This window comes from Pygocentrus nattereri, chromosome 11 (assembly GCF_015220715.1).
Source record: "Pygocentrus nattereri isolate fPygNat1 chromosome 11, fPygNat1.pri, whole genome shotgun sequence".
Classification (NCBI taxonomy): domain Eukaryota; kingdom Metazoa; phylum Chordata; class Actinopteri; order Characiformes; family Serrasalmidae; genus Pygocentrus; species Pygocentrus nattereri.
In genome coordinates, this window is record NC_051221.1 from 9,992,613 (window position 1) to 10,017,491 (window position 24,879).

General features: G+C 41.0%; 1 protein-coding gene across 4 annotated transcripts in view; it reads left to right on the forward strand.

Moving 5' to 3' along the window:
• trappc9 (trafficking protein particle complex 9) overlaps positions 1 to 24,879 on the forward strand; it is a 383,326-nt gene that overhangs the window by 210,617 nt on the left and 147,830 nt on the right. For all 4 annotated transcript variants that reach the window (XM_017715936.2, XM_017715935.2, XM_037542854.1 and 1 more), the window contains 2 exons: positions 18,036 to 18,178; positions 24,068 to 24,175. In XM_017715936.2, the coding sequence (XP_017571425.1) occupies positions 18,036 to 18,178; positions 24,068 to 24,175 (251 nt within the window). The remainder of the gene's footprint in view (positions 1 to 18,035; positions 18,179 to 24,067; positions 24,176 to 24,879) is intronic.

A 24,879-nucleotide genomic window follows, 5' to 3' on the forward strand; every position in this document is an offset into this window, starting at 1 on the left:
AAAATTCTGGTTCCACTGACTTATCATTAAAAGTAAAGCATGTTTTTTCCTTCTCCTGTACAGTTTTAATATTGTATATACAAAGTTTTGATACCAGATATATTCCAAGCAGCATGGCCTTCAAGTAAAAGTTATTCATTTTTCAGAAGATATTTCTGAGAAGACTAGATATAAGATAACCCACCCGTGTAAGGAAGGAGAAAGTCAAAGGTAAGTAAACAGGAAAAAACATGAGTTTCCAAGACAGTATTTCCAAAAAGGTTTAAAAGCTGCAGAGTAAATGGGACTCCCCTAACAACCACCTGGAAGACGTGGTCGACACCAACACTGCCCTCATCAGATAAACAGCACTTAAAACTTTCATCTTTGAGGGAGAGGAGAAAATCAAGCTGCTTCAGGTATGAAAAAAAAAAAAAGAGTAAGAATCAGAAAATGCTAAGCCAACTTAAAGAACTCAAGACTGAACTGTGGAGGTGTGGAAAAATATCCCAAGTGAAAAGTGAGTCTCCTGAGAAGGATGGAAGCTGTGAAAAGGGTAAAGTGTGGACAAACTGAATACTGAAAAATTGCGTGTTTGCTGAATTTAACGTGTTAGAAGTAAAAATAAATAAAATACAGCATGTGTAAAAGTTATGGCACCTTTTCTGTTTCGTGTAACAAGTAATAAACAGAAATTTGGCACTAAAATGTACAGGACAATCCCATATTTAAGTGTGCTCTCTGTAGAAGATATGCAAACTTATTTACTCTCCGAAAATGAACAAAAATGTTTTGATTTGAATTCGAACAGGGACACACAAACTTTTGCATACAACTCTAGAGTTATCTACAGTTATCTACATCCGGCATTTGATTTTTGTGGCCTTTTGCAACTTATTGGAAATCCATACAGTTGCACAGCACTATCGTACATTTATGGCGTTTGGCAGATGCACTTATCCAGAGTAACAGTGAAAGTAGTTTTAGGAGTGTAGCCCAAGGACTCTTATTGGTATAGTGTAGGGTGGTTTCCTGGGTGGGGCGTTGAACCCAAGTCTGCAGAGCGGAGGGTCTATCGACTACACTATACCAAGCACTGAATACCGCTGTACTTTTATCTGCAACCCATCTGGTTTAATGTATTACTAAAAGCATTCATTCCAACGTGGAACAATAGTGTAACAAGTCAAATCAACTGTCATTAACTCACTGTTTGAGATGAAAACTGTAGCCACTCTGGCCCTTTGTGCCCTACAGGAGCCAGTAAAATGTTTCTGCAATGTGAAGACTTTTTGTCTTTTAAAGGCATTTTGAAATGGGAAAAATGCAGCGACGAGGTTTCCGTCTGCCTCTCTTCTTTCTGATCTCTTCATTTTAATGTCTGCTGTTCTTTCTGTATAGATTTCCATTGGGTTTCATTTGAGGCTGCGTTAAACGTCTGTCAAAAGCCTCTTAAAAGAAATAAAAGCATTGGTTCATGAAGCAAAATTAGCTGTGCGAATTTTGCTTTAAATAAGAGATCACTTGATAAAATTACTTGGAGTAAGCAAACATGAAGAGGTCCAATAGTTCTTATGTAAAGTGCCAACTGTAATAAACCCCCCGAGGAATGAAATGAACACATTTATTGGCAGGATTTGTACTCGCTGTGATTACATGTTTGTAGTGCAGATCTGATCTCATATGAAGTTTGTAAACATGTTGGTGTTTTTATATAGGAGTGTAAATCATTAGAGATTTCTCTCTGAATTAAAGCGAATGCTCTAAGCGTGTGTGTAGTGTAAGCTGGCGTACTTGCGCTCCGCTCTGTTCCCTGAGGATGATATTTTACATCTATTTTTTTTTATTATTATTATTATTTTTTTTTAGACGTCTATTTTCTCTCTTGCCTCTTCTGTCCTTTTACTTAGAGAAGGATTATATTTATTGTCTCTCTGAATGCAGAAATAGATCATTCAGCCTAAATTAAGGCTCCAGCCATGTATGGATGTCCGTAGAGGTCCTGCTCTTTAAATAGTATACAAGAAGACCACCTTGTGAGGTCCTGCTTCAGAAGCTCCTTCAGAAGCTCCACCCCCAAATTCATGGACATGCATGGCCAAGGTGAATGACATTGTGCTGCCAAACTTGATTAAGATCTCTGTGGGCATAAAACCCCTCGCAAACGACAAATACCATGATATAACGTTAGAGTGAACAACGACACAGCAAGTAACGTAACAAACGTTAGCTAGATTGTGGGTTAGCAAACTGCCGTTACAGTTGCTACTGCAGAGCTAATCAGTTGCCATCATAAACATTAATGGGACAAAACAGTGCTGACCTATTGGTTCTGTGAAACAGCAAAATAAGTGAATGTTACCAACCAATCAAGCAGAAACAGATCAACCTTCCCATCCCCTTTCAACTCTGGAACCAGCATCCTTTTCGCCAGCTTCTTGTTCGAATGTTCCCGTTCCACCTCAAATGGTGCAGTAGTTACATTCTGGCACCCCACTTCTTGTTTGAATTTTCCTGTTCCACCTTAAATGGTGCGGCAGTGACATTCTGGCACCTCAGCATCTTGTTTGAATTTTTCCGTTCCACCTTAAATGGTGCAGCAGTTACGTTCTGACTTCTCAACTTCTTGTCAGAATTTTCCCGTTCTACCTTAAATGGTGCAGCATTTAACTCGTCATAACTCAGCCATTTTCTTCTCAATGCACACAGCATTAAACCAAAACAATCCTCAATGGGTCTTTTCTCACATCTATCCGGTTAAGCGATAGAGTAAACAATTCCCGAGTTATGACTGTTTGTTCAGAGGGTGCAAATCAGGCTCACTCAAGGCTTCTCCACTAAGAGCTGCATAATAACAGAGTGACAGTTCATTTGAATGACCCCCCCCCAACACATACATCTCTCCCTTTCTCACACACACACACACACACACACACACACAGACACATTCCTAAGGAGGTGTTGTTCACCAACACAGAAACAAACACACACACACTTGCAGCTCTTTTCAAGCACTCGTGCAGTTCCTTTAGGAAATGCACATCTAGTTATTATTATTATTAGTAGTAGTAGTAGTGGTAGTAGTAGTGGTAGTAGTGATAGTAGTAGTAGTGGTAGTAGTAAGTAGCAGCAGTGGTAGCAGTTGTAAATGTTGGGGTTGTGGTGAGGAATTGCTTATAAGAAGTGCCGAATTATTATATGTATGTATACATATAATAAGGGGGGGGGGCGAAGAAATAAAATACGTGACACTTTTTTTTCCTCCACATTTTCTCCACAAGCCCCCCCTTGGAGAAGACCACCTGGCTAGTGGCCCCCAAGTAATTAGGGTTTGTGTCCCCTGCAGTAAATCATTGTACCTCCGTATACGCTCCACCACACTGCTGCCTTTCATTTCATTAATTATTAATGAGTTCAGTCTTTTCTCCTCTGAGGAAATCCTTTAAATCTGGAAGAACAAATACATGGAAAAAGAAAAGGAAATGCAGGAAAACGAAAGGAAGAGCCACTGGCTGTGAGAATCAAACGGCTGTGCCAGAGAGAACCCAAGACGATTGCGCCGCTAATGACGGGGCAATCACACACAAACGTTCACTCTCTGGGTCTCTGGCTGTGTGCCAACAGCGTAACTGGAGTAATCTGTTCACCTTTATAGTGCGTCTAATTCATTTCACTGTAATGAGACACAGCTGCAGAGCACTCATGCACACGCTGCACTAGCCCGTCACCTCCACGGAACAACAGTGCTGTCTTTTACACGTTCCTCACGTTCTAGATAGTAACCAGGCAAGAGTGTGGTACAAATTTCAAAGTAGTAGGTCATTAATATGGGTAACATGGTAAGCAACGCTGAAATGGCCGACGGGTTCTAGATATTACCTGGGAAAGGATGTGGTACAAACTGCTTTGTAGTTATTATGGTTAAAAAGGGTCTTAGGCTGACTTTCCTCTGTAAAACTTACATGCAACTAGTTGCATATTGTGAATTGCATGTAACGTCATTGTGGTGGAACTGGGTAGTTTCAGTTGCCACATTAGCAGCTCATATTACTGATACATCAGCACATTCATTCTAATTAAAGTCTGCGACGTCTTATTTACATATTTGCTTGATTTTCTTGCCTATTGATTCACTGAAATCAGTCATTTGAAATGATGTTCTATGAAATGATCCCATGCCGCAGTGCTTCATTGGCTGCTTCATGAACAACTGGTACAACCGAGTTTCCAGGGAGGTGCAGGAACCTCAAGTGCAATCTAGTTTCAAGGGAGTTTCACCGTGTAGCTTTAGGTAGTTTGTACTCATTTATTACCTATAAGCGAAACTGAATCTGGGCTGCAAAGGAGGCAGTGAGTCTTACTGTGGGTTGTGGAGTGTTAACCATTTGCTTGAGAAGACAGAGACTATATTTGTATATTATACCTCTGTTTTATGGCATAAAGGAGTGGCTATAAAAAGAGTGACCGTGTAGTTAAATAACATCTGAAGAGACTGGATTAGTGCTTTAATACTGGGGTTTTTAACTCAGTGCAGTCAGAATGAGTTTGTCAATTGTGCTGTACTTATTATATTGACACATTTTGTGTATGCTCCCCTTCTCGCTCACTCGCTGTCTCTCTCTCATTCTCTCTCACTCATGCACACCATCTTTCTTTTTCTACCTGCTTTCTTTCTTTCTCTCTTTCTCACTCTCTCTAAGACACACTTTTCAGACTGCTAAAAGTATTATTTTTCACTTCACTGCCTCTGTGGTGTAGACCTTTTGGTATTCAGTGAAGCGTGAAACCACAGAACTACCTACTGAAGTGTGTGTGTGTGTGTGTGTGTGTGTGTGTGTGTCCTGTGGAAGTGCTTATGCTGTACTCAGAGCTGGAGAATAACCACAATACATCATCACACAGATGAGCTGCCAGAGCCAGGAGCCACACTAATACAACCACACACACACACACACACACACACACACAGCTACTATCGGAACAAAACCTCGTATCTGTATTTTTATAGAGGGGAAGGAAAGGAAAGGAAAACGAAGTCAAGGAAAGGGCGGGAAAGTTAGGGAAAGAAGGAAGGAGGAAGGGGAAGAGGGAAAGGGAGGGAAAGGGGGATTGATTAATTATTGATATTAATATTCTCCTTTCAGGAGGTGTAATTTTAATAGTTGTACATTAAATCTATGACTTAATTTGTCTTTTTCCATCTTTCAGTATCCCTCTATCCTTCCTCTCTTCTTCCACCTGTAGATCTGAGCTTTCCTCTGGTCGTCTCCTGCTGCTCAGATTCAGACCCTCGGCTCTGTGATTGGACCTTGGTGCTCGGAGGGTTCCTCTCTGTATTTCTGTGTTTCTGTTATCAGATCCCGCTCGCTGGCTCTCTGATTGGACCTCAGTGCTTGGACAGCTCCTTCTGTATTTCTGTGTTTCTGTTATCAGATCCTGCTCCTCGGCTTTCTGATTGGACCTCAGTGCTCGGAGGGTTCCTCTCTGTATTTCTGTGTTTCTGTTATCAGATCCTGCTCCTCGCCTTTCTGATTGGACCTCAGTGCTCGTACGCTCCTCTCTGTATTTCTGTGTTTCTGTTATCAGATCCTGCTCTTCGCCTTTCTGATTGGACCTCAGTGCTCGTACGCTCCTCTCTGTATTTCTGTGTTTCTGTTATCAGATCCAGCTCCTTGGCTCTGTGATTTGACCTTGGTGCTCGGACGGCTCCTCTCTGTATTTCTGTGTTTCTATTATCAGATCCTGCTCCTCGGCTTTCTGATTGGACCTCAGTGCTCGGACGGCTCCTCTCTGTATTTCTGTGTTTCTGTTATCAGATCCAGCTCCTCGGCTTTCTGATTGGACCTCAGTGCTCGGACGGCTCCTCTCTGTATTTCTGTGTTTCTGTTATCAGATCCAGCTCCTTGGCTCTGTGATTTGACCTTGGTGCTCAGACGGCTCCTCTCTGTATTTCTGTGTGTTTCTGTTATCAGATCACTGGTGGTTGGTGGCTGCCCCACTAATGCACAGCTTTCAGCTGTCACACAAAAATTACTCATGACTGCCCACAATCCAGCTTCAGGCCTCATTAATATTACACCATATCATCTCAGATGCGGCTCTCTGGCCATTCAGAGCAATGTGTCCATTCAGCATTACCTCATTAACACAATTCTGTCCACTATGAAATCAGCGTTCAGTGTTAATCAGCGTTGTATTAATCATGCAGTGTTTTAGAGGAAAAGGACTTTTGGCTGGTCTGTTGGCTCTCGATTCCAATGTGAAGAAACTGAGTGGATTCACAGTTTATTACAGCAGCCTGAGAACTTCATGTCCTCTTCACACAGCTGCATGTCCATATCCACCTTTATCTGCTAGACCAGCGTTCCTCTCTCTGTCCAGCTTCGTCGACTAAACTAGCGTTCCTCTCCCTGTCCAGCTCCATCTGCTAGATCAGCGTTCCTCTCTCTGTCCAGCTTCATGTACTAGACTAGTGTTCCTCTCTCTCCAGCTTCATCTACTAGACTAGTGTTCCTCTCTCTGTCCAGCTTCATCGACTAAACTAGCGTTCCTCTCCCTGTCCAGCTCCATCTGCTAGATCAGCGTTCCTCTCTCTGTCCAGCTTCATGTACTAGACTAGTGTTCCTCTCTCTCCAGCTTCATCTACTAGACTAGTGTTCCTCTCTCTGTCCAGCTTCATTGACTAAACTAGCGTTCCTCTCGCTGTCCAGCTCCATCTACTAGATCAGCATTCCTCTCTCTCTCCAGCTTCATCTATTAGACCAGCATTCCTCTCTCTGTGCAGCTTCATCTACTAGACCAGCGTACCTCTCTCTGTCCAGCTTCATCTGCTAGACCAGCGTTCCTCACTCTGTCCAGCTTCATCTACTAGACCAGCGTTCCTCTCTCTGTCCAGCTTCATCTACTAGACCAGCATTCCTCTCTCTGTCCAGCTCCAGCAACAGTGGCTTCATTACTTTTACAGAGAAGATAAAAACTGTGAGATAATGATTGACATATGACAGGTTCACATAGTTCCCCCACTTAGCCCAAAATATAGGACATGTTTGAAAGAAAGAAAGAAAGAAAGAAACACGCAAGAAAAAAAGTAAAGATGGAACGATGAAAACATTCCTGGTGTTGAAAAAAAATTACAAAAAAAGAGAAATGGAATGAGGAGAAACAGAAAGAAAGATGGTAGAACATGCTAATAGACAAAAGCAAAGAATAAAGAAGCAAGAGGAAGGAAAAGAAATAAAGAATCAGGAAAGGCAGTAGGGCCAGAAAAAAGGAAGGAAGAATGAGAACAAAGAAAGAGGGAAAAAATGGCATAACTATGTCCTCTAAAAGCGGCGTTCCTCATCAGCAAATGATAGAATTCAGATGTTATAAAATAGGAAAGAAAGAAAGCTGGACAGAGAAATATCCAACAATATCATCCAGAATCAGTGGATCATTCTCAGAGCTGCAGTAACACTGGTGTGGTGGTGGTATGTTAGCGTGTGTTCCGCTGGTACGAGTGGATCAGACACAGCAGTGCTTCCATTACTTCCATTACCTATTAACCATGTTAGCCTCGTAGCTCCAGTGCAGAAATAGAGAAGCACACGTCACACACCAAACATGCCTGGGGTGTTTAGCTACATTTGGAGTAAAGGGGGGTAGCAGTGTGTACATTAGATTTTTGGCCAAACTAAGTGTGATAGAGCAGTTTTATAGTGTGACCTTATGTTCATAATGCTCAGACTGCTCTCCCTCTCCATCCCTCCCAGCTTTTAAAATCTCTGTACCTTTTCAGTCTCGTTTGCGTTGCAGACCTGTGACACGATGATGGATATCAGTTAAAGCTAAACTGTATCTAATCCTACGCTGTCGTACACTCATCCATTTCTCTCCCTCAAGCTACTTTACATTCAGTAATTTAGCACTTCTGCCCAAAGCGGATTTCATCAGTTGGCTGCAGGGGCGGCCTCCCTGAAGCTGTTCGGGTGTGAGTGCCTGGCTCAAGGGCATCTGGCCTCGGTTTCCAGGTGACTGTGTATGATGGAAGTGCAGAAACGCCACAGTGCTCTTTTTAGGAAGGAGCATGTTTCTAAAACAAGTGCGCTTGTACATCAAATCCGTCTCCCTGCTCAGTTCCCACACTGACGCTGTTGTGGAGATGCAGTGGAAAATCTGATCTACACCCTGAATGTAGTTAATCAGCAAAGACGTCTTCCTTCAGTGTCTGAAGTTTCCTTACTTTATTTTTTTGTTTTTTTGTTTGATATTCTTTCTTTAGTAAGACAGTCAGAGAGAATCCATACATAGAGATAGAAGCAATAATAGAAGCAATATAAGTAAAACGAATAATTTGCTTCAGTCCAAACAAAACCTCGTATCTCCAAAATGATGGTGATTATGACGAAGATGTGGGATGATACAGTTGGTGGTGAAGATGAGGATGATGGTGATGAAGATGAGGGTGGTGTTGAGGTTGGGGATGGTGATGGTGATGAAGTTGAGGATGATGGTGATGATGGTGGCAGTAGTGATGACTGTGATGAGGATGGGGATCATGATGAATATGATGATGGGGATGAGGATGATGAGAGTAATGATGAAGGTGGGTCTGAGCGGAGCTATCCGCAGTTGACACACAGAGGCCATCTGCGTCACCATGGAAACGTCTGCACCTTCTGCACCGAGTGGCTTTTAGAAATGGACAGTTTCTACTGTTTGTGTGTGTTTCTAGTTTGTGCTGTTTGTGCGATTCAGTTGAAAAAAACTACAAAAGACCTACAAAAAAGCGTCGTACGTCATCCACAGATGAGATGTGCTGATGGTAAATGGTAAAATGGTCATAGATCTGAAGAAGACGTTTTCGTTGGAGACCATTTTACCTTACAGCACTCTGCATGTACCTCCTCTATTAAAATAAATAAAAATGTGTATATTTGATCTCAAAACATTAAAAAAAATCCATCATTTATAAGTTCTCCTACAATACAGAACACTCACCGATGTAGAGCCACTGACCTGGTGACCGGCAGCAGCTGTCACTCACTCTGTTCCATGACTAGTGACCATCTGGAGCATCTGCCTGTTTTCATTATCTGCTCTTCTTCCCGAGGAGTGTGCATTATACCTCACTCACCTGCTGATTAAGATTCCTGCCTTGATTCTGGTGAAAATGTGTGTGTGCGTAAGTGAGTGTCTGGGTCACTAAGGTCGACATTGCCACGGAGACAAGCTTGTAAAACATGGAACGGGTCACGGGAGGACACAGGAGTTAAAAGCAGCCGGATGACCTTCTGCTGTCTGGAACTGTCTGAACGCTCAGATAATCAGACCTGCAATGATCTAGTTGTACGTTTTATACACTACTGTGCAGAAGTCAGAGACCACCCTGTAGTTACGTAATGTCCACTCAAAAGATCCTTTAAGTGAAGGTTTTCAGGAGATATTTCTGAGGGGAATCAGTGTAAGATGATCAGAAAATGCAAGCGACATCTAAGATGTGGAAAACTATCTCTAAAGGAACCTGAAAGCAAGTCTTCTGAAAGGAAGGGAGGCTGTTATAATAGAAAAGACACTAAATACTGAAAAAAGATCACATTTATTTGTGAGAATCTGTAGTGGTCTGTCACTTCGTTACTCTACTGTACTCCACTCTATTCTTCTCTATCTTACTCTACTGTACTCCACTCTATTCTTCTCTATCCTACTCTACTGTACTCCACTCTATTCTTCTCTATCTTACTCTACTGTACTCCACTCTATTCTTCTCTATCCTACTCTACTGTACTCCACTCTATTCTTCTCTATCTTACTCTACTGTACTCCACTCTATTCTTCTCTATCTTACTCTACTGTACTCCACTCTATTCTTCTCTATCCTACTCTACTGTACTCCACTCTATTCTTCTATATCCTACTCTACTGTACTCCACTCTATTCTTCTCTATCCTACTCTACTGTACTCCACTCTATTCTTCTATATCCTACTCTACTGTACTCCTCTTTATTCCTCTCTATCCTACTCTACTGTACTCCACTCTATTCCTCTCTATCTTACTCTACTGTACTCCACTCTATTCTTCTCTATCCTACTCTACTGTACTCCACTCTATTCTTCTATATCCTACTCTACTGTACTCCACTCTATTCTTCTCTATCCTACTCTACTGTACTCCACTCTATTCTTCTATATCCTACTCTACTGTACTCCTCTTTATTCCTCTCTATCCTACTCTACTGTACTCCACTCTATTCCTCTCTATCTTACTCTACTATACTCCACTCTATTCTTCTCTATCCTACTCTACTGTACTCCACTCTATTCTTCTCTATCCTACTCTACTGTACTCCACTCTATTCTTCTCTATCTTACTCTACTGTACTCCACTCTATTCTTCTCTATCTTACTCTACTGTACTCCTCTTTATTCCTCTCTATCCTACTCTACTGTACTCCACTCTATTCTTCTCTATCTTACTCTACTGTACTCCACTCTATTCTTCTCTATCCTACTCTACTGTACTCCACTCTATTCTTCTCTATCTTACTCTACTGTACTCCACTCTATTCTTCTCTATCTTACCCGACTCTGTTGTACTCCACTCTATTCTTCTCTATCCTACTCTACTGTACTCCACTCTATTCTTCTCTATCCTACTCTACTGTACTCCACTCTATTCTTCTCTATCTTACTCTACTGTACTCCACTCTATTCTTCTCTATCTTACCCGACTCTATTGTACTCCTCTCTATTCTTCTCTATCTTACCCGACTCTATTGTACTCCACTCTATTCTTCTCTATTGTGCCTGACTGTACTGTACTCCACTCTGTTCTTCTCTACTCTTCTGTTTGCTATTCTTCTTTATCCAGCTCTACTGTACTTCATTCTATGCTTCTTTACTGTGCACTACTCTTCTTTATCCATCTCTGTTGTACTCCACTTTATTCTTTTCTACCCTACTCTATTGTACTTAACTGTGCTCTCCTCTACTCTGCATTACAGTTTTTTCTCTGTTCTACTATACTATTTTCCCCACTACCCTTCTTTGCTCTCAACCCTACTGAACCCTACTTTACTATAGTCTATGATACTGTACTTCATGGAACTCTTTTCTACTCTGCTCTTCTCTAAATAACTCTTCTGCACTGTACACAGCTCAAATCTGTCCTACTCTACTGTTATCTGTGCTTCTCAACTACTTAACTCTTATTTCTCTGCTCGACTTCTTCTTCTCAGCTCTCCTGTGTCCTCCTCTACACAACTCTGAGCATATGTCTCTGGTTCTGCCTCATGCTTTCCCACTGCTGAAGAAAGAGGGAGAGTCAGAGAAAACGAACACAGAGGGAGGAACAGAGGGGCATAGTGGAGAACAAAAGATCAATAGAGGAAAGAAAAATGACGTCAGTCAGAGACCGAGAAACAGAGAGAGATTGAGAGTGAGCAGGAGTGTGAGAGAGAAAATACATCTTTTATAGCTGGTCGAGAGAGAGGGAGAGATACAGAGATACAGCACTATCGCAGCCTGAAGGGACCTGACTGCACCCGTCAAGTTTGGTCCATGAGGTCCACGCTCATTAAAAAAAAAAAGACATGTGGGAAACGAGCAGTGAATCTAATCAGGAGAGGACGGTTTAGTTCAGGCAAAGGGATGTTTATATATGTGTTTAATTTTTTTAATGTTGTATGTTCAGTATGTGTAGTACACTATATGGACAAAAGTATTGGGACACTTGTTGCCAAGCTGTCTGCCTTTGCACCCATTAGTGAAAGAATGGGTCGTTCTAAGGGGATCACTGAATTTGAGCATGGTGCTGTAATAGGACGCCACCGTTACAACAAGGCAGTTTGCAAAATTTCTTCCCTCCTTGATATTCCACGATTGACTGTGAGTGGCATTATTGAACAGTGGAAGCATGTCAACTCAGCCTCAGACCACGTACAGTTACAGAGAGAGTTGCTGAGTGCTGAGGAGCATAAAGCATAAAAGTCACCAATGCTCTGCTCATCAATAACTGCAGAATTTAAACCTCCTCTGGCATCAACATCAGCACAAAATCTGAGCGCCAGGAACTTCATGGCTGGGTTATTATGGTCTAGCAGCTGCATGTAAGCCTTACACCACCAAACCCAATGCCAGGCGCCGGATGGAGTGGTGTAAAGTGCTGCCACTGGACTCCGGAGCGGTGGAAACACATTCTGTGGAATGATGAATCTCGCTTCTGTGTCGGTCTGATGGAGTCTGGGTTTGGTTAATGCCAGGAGAATATTACCTGCCTAACTGCACTATGCCAGCTCTAAAGTTTGGTGCAGGAGGGATTATGATATGGGGTTGTTTTTCAGGGGTTGGTCTAGAACCCTTAGTTCCAGTGAAGGGAAATCCTTATGCTTTAGCATCACAAAATATTTTGGACAATTCTGTGCTTCTAACTTTGTGGGAATAGTTTGGGGAAGAACCTTTTCTGTTCCAGCATGATTGAGTCCCAGTGCACAAAGCAAGTCGTGACGGTGGATTTGCTGTGGGATAACTTGACTGGCCCTCACAGAGTCTTGACCTCAACCCCATCGAACACCTTTAGGATGAACTAGAACTAAGACTGTGAGCCTTTCATCCAACATCAGTGTCTGGCGTCACAGATGCTCTTCTGGATGAACGGGCAGAAATTCCCTCAGACACTCTCCACAATCTTGTAGAAAGCTTTCCAGAAGAGTGGAAGCTGTTATTGCTGCACAGGGGGACTGACTCCATATTATTGTCTACGATTTTAGAATGGGATTCTTAAAGCTCCTGTAGGTGTAATGAGAGTAGGTGTCCTAATACTTTTGTTCATGTAGTGTATGTTCGGTATAAAGAGATTTAGAATTAAGCAGGTGTAGCTAAACATGTTGCTCTATTATCACAATACAGTGTGAGAACAGCATATTGTGGAAGTTACCCAGAGAAAACAGTGTTTGTTGTTCTAAGTTATTGCTTGATTGAGTTTGTTAAATGTCTTCATTAGAAGGTTTTAGCACTTTAGGTGATGATGGGTCAGCTCAGATCAGAATTGGGTTTTGGATTTGGTACTTGATGTGGGATAGGTATGGACCAACCTTGCTTTTGCTAGGCTATCTTTAATTCTGGCCTCGATATTTGATGCTGGTCGGGTCAGGCTTGCGCAGAACTTTTTCAGGCTTGGTTCAGGTTTTCACTCAAAACTTGATGATGTGGTTTGGGTCGGGTTTGAACAGATTTTTGTGGGTTTTTGGTCAGTTTTGGATTTAAAACTTGATGTGGTTTCGACAAAACTTTCTCAGGCTCGGTTCGGGTTCAATATGAAAGCTTGATGATGTGGTTCAAGTCGGATTCGAATTTTCCAGGCTTTGTAACGTACAAGGCTCAGTACTTGATGTGGATCGGGTCAGAATACTTTCATGTTTGGCTCAGGTTTGGAACATAAACTTGATAATGTAGTTTGGGTTTGAGCAGATTTTTTGGGGGGGGTTCTGGTCAGTTCTGGATTCAAAACTTGATGTGGTTCAGGCCGGGTTAGGACAGAATTTGTTGGGCTCAGTTCGGGTTTGGACTCTAAACTTGATGCCATTTGGGTTGAATCGAGTTTGCACAGAATTTTGTCTGAGTTGGGTCAGTTTCAGGCTCAGATCTTGATGACATGGTATCAGGATTGGGACAGAATTTTATTGGGCTCTGGTTTTGGACCCAAAGCTTGATGTCAGGTCAGATTTTGGACAGGTTTTTTTGTGGGACTCATTTCAGGTTTAGCCTCACTACTTGTTGACGTGGACTGAATTTGATGCTGTGGACTGAATTTTGCCAGGCTTGGCTCAGTAAAACACAGCTCACCTTTCCTGCTGTGGCTTTTAATAAGAGCGACCTGCCGCCTACCGGGCAGTGCGGATGAGAGAAGTTCATCCACAGCCTGGAGAAACAGCAGCACCTCTCACACTCTGGCTGCTCATTCAGCCTCATTTGTACACCAGCTCAGCCACTGCAGTCGGCAACACAGCAGACGTTACAAAGCCGGACACCAGCAGCGCTCAAGGACAAGTAAATAAGCCCCCCCCCACCCATCCTGTGGATAGAAGGACGTGCTCGTCCTCTATATTCTAGCAGGTCAGTCTTTCTGTCCTCCAGCACTCTCAGTCTGTCTCTCAAATCTGTTTCTCATCTGTCTCTCACTCTCCTGCTTTCCTCATTTGGCTCCCTACTTTCACTGATTTTTCTCTCTTTCATGTCTGTTTCTTTCATTTATTCTTTCTTTCTTTCATTTACTCATTTTCTTTCACTCATTCATTCTTACTTTTTTTTACTCAATCTTTCATTCATTCTTTCTTTTACTCATTCTTTCACTCATTCATTCTTTCTTTTACTCTTTTCCTTTCCTAATGCTTTCTTTCACTTTTTCTTTCTTTTTTATTCGTTTGTTTCTTTCTTTCATACTTTTTTCTTTCAGTCATTATTTCATTCATTCATTGATTTTTTTTTTTCTTCCTTTTTTGTTCACACTTTTAGCCTTTACTTTCCTTGCCTTTATCTCCCTCGCTCTCTCTGTTCTGATGTAGGTATGTGTATGTATGTGAGGAAATGGTGTAACAGTCTCCCATTAGAGAAAGTCTTCTTCTTAAGAACACTCCACCACCACCCACCCTCTCTCTCTCTCTCTCTTTCTCTCCTTTTCTCTCCTCTCCCCTTTCATTTTTCTTTTCCTCTGTGATGAATTAAAGATGAATCTAATCACAGACTCTTTGATCTGCATTAAGAGGGCACCGTTAAAGAGTTTAGTTTGGGGTGTTTGGACACGCGCGCTGCTTTTATTCATCTTTCCGTCCGGATCTCATCCTTTCATTATTCCCACAGAACAGAGGAGATACGATTCAAACACCCCACAAGCATATTTTTACCTTTCATATTCAATTCTACATTACATACTTTATTACAACACTTAGTTTGAAGATGAAACTAAATATGTTTTTCTCTTTTAAACAGCCATTCAGTCCTTATGTGGTAATGAAGCTGCAGAAATAGCCCATTTGGAATGTATTGTTTTTATGATGTCACAAAACAAACACATTTGCATATATCTTTCCATGTTCAGCCTACAGCAGTTTAGCCCTGCCCACTTGTGCTGCAGTTTTAAGACTGCAGTTTTGAATTAGGCACAATACACACAGTGCAGAGCAGCCAATCAGAATAGAGATCATTTACATTGCATTTACAGTATTATGCAAAAGTCTGGGATGACTATATATATATATATATATATATATATATATATATATATATATATATATATATATATATATATAGCCTGTAAAAGCTGACACTAAGTGCAAGTTACTAAGGAGGTAGGAGGTAGCAGTGGTATACCAGGTGGTTACTGAGTGGTTACTATGGTAATTTAGGTGTGTGTAAAGGTTTTGATCAGTGGTTGCTATGGTATACCAGGTTGGTACTAGGTGGTTGCTAGGGTGTTGCTGAGTTGTTAGTATGGTACTTTAGGTGGTTGCAGATGTGTTGCTAGGGTGTTGCAGAGTGTTTACTATGGTATTTTAGGTGGTTGCTATGGTATTCCTAGGTGTTTACTGTTGTTCCCCACAGGGCTACTAGGGTGATTCTAATGGACTTGTATCAACATGTGACATGAGATGGGTGCATCCCATACAAGTACTTTTTAAACTGGGTAGCAGTAGTGTTGAACATTGTAATCGCTAATAAAACAGAAGCCTCGGTATCAGTATTTTCAGTATTCAGTGTCACTTTTTACCTTTATTCCAGCTTCTGTTATTTTCAGGAGACTCACTCTCAGTTTCTCTAATAAACCTGCAGGGATGTTTTCCACACCTCCAAAGTTCAGTCTTAGAAGCTGGTTGATGATTTTCTGAAGTAATCAAACCCATTCAGTGGTGTTGAGGTCTGGACTCTGGGGTGGTCAGTCCATCGTTCAGCTTCTTTGTTTGATGTGTCCGTCTCCTTGACCTCCTCAGTGAGGTTCTTCTTGAACAGCTACACATCCTTTCAGACCCATAGCGCTGAGTGGTCTTCTCGCAGTGGAAGGATGGACAGAAACACCTGTGGATGTTTTCAGATCTGAAGCAGCTTGATTTACTCCTCCCTCTCAGAGATGAAAGCTTTAAGTGCTGTTTATCTGATGGAGGCAGTTTTGATGTCTACCAGGTCTTCCAGGTGGTTGTTAGCGGTCCCGTTTTCTCTGTAGCTCCAGTTGTGGAAACTATTGTTTATTTTTATACTTGTACTTGATGTCTGTTTTGACTTGAAGTTAAAGAAACTGAAGAGTGGTCTCTGACTAAATATCAGTCTTAAAGACACAGTAACAGAGAGCGAGAGAGAGCGAGAGAGAGCGAGAGAGAGCGAGAGAGAGCGAGAGAGAGCGAGAGAGAGAGAGAGAGGGTTTTCTCTTTGGAAGGCAGTAACTTTACCCTCTGTGAAACACTGTGCAGAGTGCAGACACTCTGATCTCTCCATTCTTGCTGTCACAGCTTGACTCCTCTCTGCTCCTGTTAGCCTTTCACTCCCTCTTTTCCTCTCTCATCCATCACCGTAAAGGACAGAGCAGAAGGGGCGCCAGCGTCTGTCCAGCCTGATAGCGGCTAGCACATCACCATTACTTTAAACTGAGCATAAGTTCTGTTCTTACACCATTTGCAGCGTCTCCTTACACTGTGTGCCCATTTCTTATTGAGCGCACAAACAGAAACAGGTCCATAAAACATTATCATTACATTACTGTAATCATGAAAAATTAATTTTCCTCACTTTATTGGAGCTAAAGAGAAGACCCTGTTTGCTCCACCTATCCATACATAACACTTACAGATGTTAAGCTGCTAAATCAGCCTGTTTTTATTTATTTTGTGATGTCATACAGCAGGTTGGCCCTGCCCACTCACACTGAAGTTATAAGGAGTATTTCAAATTGCTTTTTAAACAAGGCACAATACTTTGCAGCCAATCAGCACAGAGCTCATTTACATATATCAGTCTTATTATGTACACGGGCAGCAGTCTCTTCATTGTCTCTTCTCCAGGGTTGAGAGTCAGATCATGGTTGTGCCCTTCCTGCTTGTGTTACTTGGTGTGGTGAGAAATTTCTTGACCTTAATGTGCCAAAAACGAAGGAATTAATCTTCGATTTCATGCAAAATAAAGAGGAACCAAAAGCTAGTGTCATACGTGGAAAAGAGGTCCGAATTGTGGACACACATAAGTACTTAGGAACCGTATTTGACTCCCAACTTAAATTTGATGCAAATACAGAGCTGGTTGTTAAGAAGGGTCAACAAAGAGCTGATTTACTGTGTGAGCTGAGATCTTTTCATGTTTGTCATACAGTGTTGTGCAGTTCCTACAAGTCATTGAAAGTGTTTTAACTTTCTCATTTATTTGTTGGTTCAATGTTCTGTCAGTGAGGCACAAGAATAGCCTGAATGGTGGTGTAAAAATCTGTTCAAAGATAATTGGAGTCCAACAGACAGACCTTGGCTCCCTGTTGGAGAAACAAGTGGCTCAGAAAGCAAAAGGAATTATCACTCAATCTGATCACATTGTGTCCAGCGAATTCACTGTAATGCCGCCAGGTCGGCATAATATTTCGCCCCTCAGGAGAACAAGTCGCTTTTCCAAGTCTTTTATTCCTTCTGCTAGCAAGCTACTGAATGCAGATAATAGTCTTTTTAAATGATTGTTGTGTTCATTGTCTTCACGCATTGATTCCTCATTTGATTATTTATCTTTGTTGGATTTGTCGTCTCTGAAATATGTAAGGTTTTACTTTTTTAAGTATGTGTGTATGTTGGTGTAGTTGCGCGTATGGACGGAGAAAGCTGCAAATGAATTGCCTTTTTTGGGACTAAAGTACTCTGAACTGAACTAAAGGCACAGCCTCTTAAATTCTGTGGGGTGAAGAGGGGCTAGAAAATGGTCATAAAATAGTGAATTATGAGTATATTTGTTGCATAAAGTCACATTCAGTGTGTGTAAATATATATATATATAAAATCTGTCTGACTCACTCTCTCTCTCTCTCTCTCTCTCTCTCTCTCTCTCTCTCTCTCTGCAGACCCTGGAGGCGGTGTTGAACTTTAGGTACAGTGGTGGTCTGGGGCAGGTGGAGGGTTACTACAGAGAGATCAGTCTGGGGGTGAAGGTGGATGTGGAGCCCTCAGTGTTCTTCACCAGAGTCAGCACACTGCCTGCATCCAGGTACCCCTTACACAATCAATATCCATAAGAATCAGTTTCCATAATCCATGCAAAAGCTCTTTATCTGGACTGTTTAATGTGCATTTGCTCTGAAGAGCATTAATACTGAATAGGCACAAATGATATTAATACAGTAAGTATTGGTTTTATGTATGTTAATGTTCATCTGTTGATTTCTAAACCTCTCTTCAGGAACACCCAGCGCTGTTTATGCGCCTAAGTCCTAAGTAAGTGAAACACAGCGCTGATGCTGACAGTAACAATAATATGAGTGACGTTAGCGCTGGAGGACACTGTCTGCACTCTGCACTGCTCTGAGAACTGTGGAGAAATCAATGAGCAGCAAACTGACAAAATCAACAGCAGAGTGGAGCCTCCGCTGTAACAATGAGACTGAGAGGTTACAGTCACAGAGGGGTTTAATCAGTGTCTGTGTGTATGATATTTGATATACACACTCATTTCTCTTCTTTGATTTTTTTTTTCTTCTTTTCCCTTCTCTTCTTTTATCATTTCTCTTCTTTCTCTTTGATTTTTCTTCTCTTTGTTCATTTTTTCTTCTCTTCTTTTATCATTTCTCTTCTTTTCTCTTTTTGATTTTTCTTCTATTTCATTTTTTCTTCTCTTCTCATTTCTCTTCTTTCATTTTTTTCTTTTTTTCTGTTCCCTTCTCTTCTTTTATCTTTTATCTTCTTTTATCTTCTTTTCTCTTAGATTTTTCCTCTCTTCTGTCCTTTCCTGTCCTTTCATATTCTCTTCTCTTCTCCCATTTTCCTAATCTCTCAGTCTTTCTCTCTCTTTCTCTCTCTCTGAGCAGTGGTTTGACCTTGTGTAGTGTGTGAGTCCTTGCGTTTCTCTCGTTCAGTGCAGTTTTCTGTGGTATGTTCTCTCTTTCTTATGTAGATACAGGAGGACTGGAGCGCAGGATCAGCCTTATTGTGTATTCCGAGTGAAAGGGCTGGACCTGCAGCCCTGTTGGCTGTGCTGAATAATTTAGCCGGGCGTAGGTGTCCGCTCCAGACCACACAAATCCTACTGAATACTTATTGGAGTCGGCCCTCTTTTTCTCCTCGTTTAACCTTTAGACTTCCAGACCGATTATCATCCCTTCATTCTATTATTTAAACCATCCTATTATTTAGATCAAAAAGTGGAAACTTTTCAGGAGGACGAATAAAGGGTTCTTAACTTTTAATGTACATTAATGTTACGTGACGGAACAAAACCTTGTATCTACAGTTTTGTCATTTTGTATTTTACAAAGTTTGTTCAAAGTCAGACTTTGACTCTGATTTTAGACTTAAAATCATTTTGCTCTGAATAAAACTGTACCTTAATTATGTTTATTTTATTGAAACAAATGATTGATCAGTTTTCTCACTACCTGAAACCAAAAAGATAGCTGGAGGCCATGTTTACATTGTTTACATGTTTACGGGGAAGTCATTTAGCCACTGGACGTTAAAGTGACCGGTTTAATAAGGAGAAACTTTGAACAAAGAAAGCTGCACCTTCAGATGAGCTAGTGCTAAAGCTGTTCAAGGCTGTTAGAAGTAGAAGGTAAGTTAGAAGACTCATTGTCTTTTGCACAAGGTCTTTCAGCCAACATTATTGAACCAGTAGTGCTGATTAGTTAGGGTTACTGCTACTGAGTGCTGATTAATTAGGGTTACTGCTACTGAGTGCTGATTAGTTAGGGTTACTTCTACTGACTGTTGATTAGTTAGGGTTACTGCTACTGAGTGCTGATTAATTAGGGTTACTGCTACTGAGTGCTGATTGGTTAGGGTTACTGGTACTGACTGCTAATTAATTAGGGCTACTGGTACTGACTGCTAATTAGTTAGGGTTACTGGCTCTGATTGCTGATTAGTTAGGGTTACTGGTATTGAGCGCTGATTGGTTAGGGTTACTGCTACTGAGTGCTGATTAGTTAGCATTACTGCTATTGAGTGATGATTACATAGCGTTACTGCTACTGAGTGATGATTGGTGTCATTATTTCTACTGAGTGATGATTACTTCACATTACTGCTACTGAGTGTTGGTTAGTTAGAGGTACTGCTACTGAGTGATGATTAGTTAGGGTTACTGCTACTGAGTGCTGATTAGTTAGGGTTACTGCTACTGAGTGTTGGTTAGTTAGAGGTACTGCTACTGAGTGATGATTAGTTAGGGTTACTGCTACTGAGTGCTGATTAGTTAGGGTTACTGCTACTGAGTGCTGATTACTTAGGGTTACTGGTACTGAGTGCTGATTAGGTACAGTTACTGCTACTGAGTGCTAATTAGTTAGGGTTACTGCTATTGAGTGCTGAATAGTTACAGTTACTGCTACTGAGTGCTGATTAGTTAGGGTTACTGCTACTGAGTGATGATTAGTTAGGGTTACTGCTACTGAGTGTTGATTAGTAAGCATTACTGCTACTGAGTGCTGACCAGTTTCGGTTACTGCTACTGAGTGCTGATTAGGGTTACTGCTACTGAGTGCTGATTACTTAGGGTTATCGCTACTGAGTGGTGTTTAGTTAGGATTATTGCTACTGAGTGCTGATTAGTTGGGGTTACTGCTACTGAGTGTTGATTAGTAAGCATTACTGCTATTGAGTGCTGATTGGTGTCATTATTCCTACTGAGTGCTGATTAGTGAGCATGACTGCTACTGAATGCTGACTGGTGCCATTATTCCTACTGAGTGCTGATTAGTGAGCATTACTTCTACTGAGTGCTGATTAGGGTTACTGGTACTGAGTGGTGTTTAGTTAGGATTACTGGTACTGACTGCTGATTACTTAGCGTTACTGGTATTGAGTGCTGATTAGTTAGGGTTACTGCTACTGAGTGCTGATTAGTTAGGGTTACTGCTACTGAGTGCTGATTAGTTAGGGTTACTGCTACTGAGTGCTGATTAGTTAGGGTTACTGCTACTGAGTGCTGATTAGTTAGGGTTACTGCTATTGAGTGCTAATTAGTTAGGGTTACTGGTACTGATTGCTGATTAGTTAGGGTTACTGGTACTGATTGCTGATTAGTTAGGGTTACTGGTACTGAGTGCTAGTTAGTTAGGGTTACTGGTACTGATTGCTGATTAGTTAGGGTTACTGATATTGAGTGCTGATTGGTTAGGGTTACTGCTACTGAGTGCTGATTAGTTAGCATTACTGCTACTGAGTGATCATTACATAGCATTACTGCTACTGAGTGATGATTGGTGTCATTATTTCTACTGAGTGCTGATGAGTAAGCATTACTGCTACTGAGTGCTGACTGGTGCCATTATTTCTACTGAGGGATGATTACTTCGCGTTACTGCTACTGAGTGATGATTAGTTAGGGTTACTTCTACTGAGTGCTGATTAGTTTGGGTTACTGCCACTGAGTGCTGATTAGTTAGGGTTACTGCTACTGAGTGCTGATTAGTTAGGGTTACTGCTACTGAGTGCTGATTAGTTAGGGTTACTGCTACTGAGTGCTGATTACTTAGGGTTACTGCTACTGAGTGCTGATTAGTTAGGGTTACTGCTACTGAGTGCTGATTAGTTAGGGTTACTGCTACTGAGTGCTGATTAATTGGCGTTACTGCTACTGAGTAATGGTTGGTTGACATTACTTCTACTGATTGGTTAACGTTAATGCTACCGAGCACTGTTGTAAGCTGTTTCTAATCTGCTGCTTTTGCATGTCTACTCAAGCTGTTTTTGGAAAGATCCTTTTACTTTTTCTGCAGGCATTATTTAATTACAGTAACAATCTTTTACTTAAATATGGTTTAGGCTGCTCCACCCACCTCTGATTAACTGTTTGGTTAATAGAGGTTAAACCAGATGGGATCCATTTGTAGAGTAATTTTCAAAGAGATTAATGCATTGATTTTCCTTTGAAAGGAGAGAAGTAGGGTGATGGAGAGAGGTGATCTTGTAATAAGGAGAGAGAGGGAGAGCGCTTGTGGTGGAGTCAGCGCTGCTTTTCTCTGCCAGTCATTTTCAGTTTCTCTAAACGGTTGGAGAATTGGCAGCAGCTCTGGAGATGATTCATCCTCTCATTGATCACTGCCAGAGGAGAAACAATTACAGATATGCTCTGATCCTCATCCCCCCATCACTACATCACTACAGCTGGAGCAGCAGAATGACAAATCCCCCCTGCAGGAATGTTTGATAAGTTGGAAAAGGCATAGTGCACAAATAATTCCATATTCAAGAAATGCTGTACACATAACGTGTTCTAATCTTCTATGCGTCTTTTTGCGTCTTTTAAACATGTTTTTTTTTCCCAGTAAACCTTGCGACATGGTTTATCATGAATACAGTAACACTGTCAAATTGGCCAGGGGTCTGTAAGTGGGTCCAGCTTAAATTCCTTACTCTCATAACTGCATAACTCATATGTGAATTACACCATAGTTACTGAATCATATGTTGTAGATACAGAATATTTTGTAATAGTAACTGAACAATTAAAAATAGGTACTCAGGTATTCATAGTAGATACATGTAGTAAATACTGAAGAAAATATAGCTATTAGTGCATAGTTCAAAGTGGATACTAAGTAATTTGTAGTAGGTACTGGATAATTTATAGTAGTTACTCAATAAATCATAATGGATTATTAGTAATTCATAGTGGTTACTGGATAATTCATATTAGTTATTCAGTAATTCATAGTGGATACTAAATCATTTGTAGTAGGTACTGGACAATTCATATTAGTTACTCAGTATTCCATAGTGGATACTAAGTAATTCGTAGTAGGTACTGGAAAATCCGTAATATTCACTTAGCAATTCATAATGAATACTAAGTAATTCACATTAGGTGCTGGATAGTTCATAGTAGTTACTCAATATTCCATAGTGGATATTAAGTAATTCATGGTAAGTATTGGTAGGTACTGAATAATTCATAGTAGGTACGCAATATTCCATAGTAGATACTAGGTAATTCATATTAGGTACTGGATAATTCATAGTAGTTACCCAGTAATTCATAGTGGATATTAAGTAATTCATAGTAGGTACTGGATAAGTCATAGTAGTACCAGAATAATTTATAGTCAGTACTAAGTAATTAATAGTATGTACTGAAAAAATCGTAGAAGTTCCTCCATAGTTTATAGTAATTACTAAATAAAAGTTCATAATGGATACTGAATAATTAATTTTTTGATCCTGAATCATTTAGAATAGTTTCATTATTCAGAATATATTTATATATACAGAATATATTTCATATATTCAGTCACTGAACTTATAAGGAGAGTTTCAGCATGGGCTGCTTTGTGACTAAAGCACAGTATAGGGCAGCCAGTTAGAACAGTGATGCTTTGCATGTAACTGAAAGGCACCGAAACAAAAACAAACCCACATTAATGTCACAAGTAGACATGGCCCTTTAAAGCCATGTCAAACTATTCAGTACACTATCCCGAGTATTCCTGCAGACTCACTGAGATTAATGCAATCAAGAACCTGGTCTTTTATGATTCTGTACGTTTAGGTGTTTCAGTCATGACAGAAAACGCTAACAAAACAGGCAGAGGGATAAAGAGATCAGTCTTAATGTCTTGAATGATTGACGGATTGTTAAATGACAGTTTCTGGTGCACATACATGTCAAAGGTGAATTAAAAGAAAAAAACGAATGTAAAATTAAAATACAAGAAAAATCCAGTGTATGGGTCTGTAAAAACACATGTGATGTGTATGTAATTGTATGTGAAGGTTCTAACTCGCTAACACTCTCTCTCTCTCTCTCTCTCTCTCTCTCTCTCTCTCTCTCTCTCTCTCTCTCTCTCTCTCTCTCTCTCTCTCTCTCTCTCTCGCTCTCTCTCTCTCTCTCTCGCTCTCTCTCTCTCTCTCTCTCTCTCTCTCTCTCTCTCTCTCTCCGCAGTACCCGTCAGTGCCATTTGCTGTTGGATGTGTTTAACCCCACTGAGCATGAGCTCACTCTGACTGCCAGAAACCAGCAGCTCATTCTGCACTCCAGCGAATGCCAGAGGTACAAACATGAGCACAGATACCAGAAACCAGCAGCTCATACTGCTCCACATACCTGTAAATACTACCTGCACCAGCTAATGTGTCAGAGAGCGCACAGTTTATTTATCTTACACTTAAAACAGCCATTGAAGTACAAGTTGTTTATTTTCCAGTGTCAGTAAAACAGCGTAATTACACAGAAGCCTCGACATCTAGATATAATATATCCCCCCTTTTCAGTCTTTATTGTCCACTCTTTATTTTTATTTCAGCCTCCACTCTTTTCAGGAGACTCACTTTCAGTTTCTCCAATAAACCTGCAGGGTTGTTTTCCACACATCCAAGGTTCAGTCTTAGAAGCTGGTTGATGATTTTCTGAAGTAATCAAACCCATTCAGTGGTGTTGAGGTCTGGACTCAGGGGTGGTCAGCCCATCATTCAGCTTCTTTGTTTGATGTGTCCGTCTCCTTTTCTCAGTGAGGTTCTTCTTGAACAGCTACACATCCTTTCAGACCCATAGCACTGAGTGGTCTTCTCACAGTGGAAGGATGGATAGAAACACCTGTGGATGTTTTCAGATCTGAAGCAGCTTGATTTTCTCCTGTCTTTCAAAGATGAAAGCTTCAAGTGCTGTTCATCTGATGAGGGCAGTGTTGGTGTCAACCAGGTCTTCCAGGTGGTTGTTAGGAATTTTCTTGGTAGCTTTTAGTCATAACTCCAGTT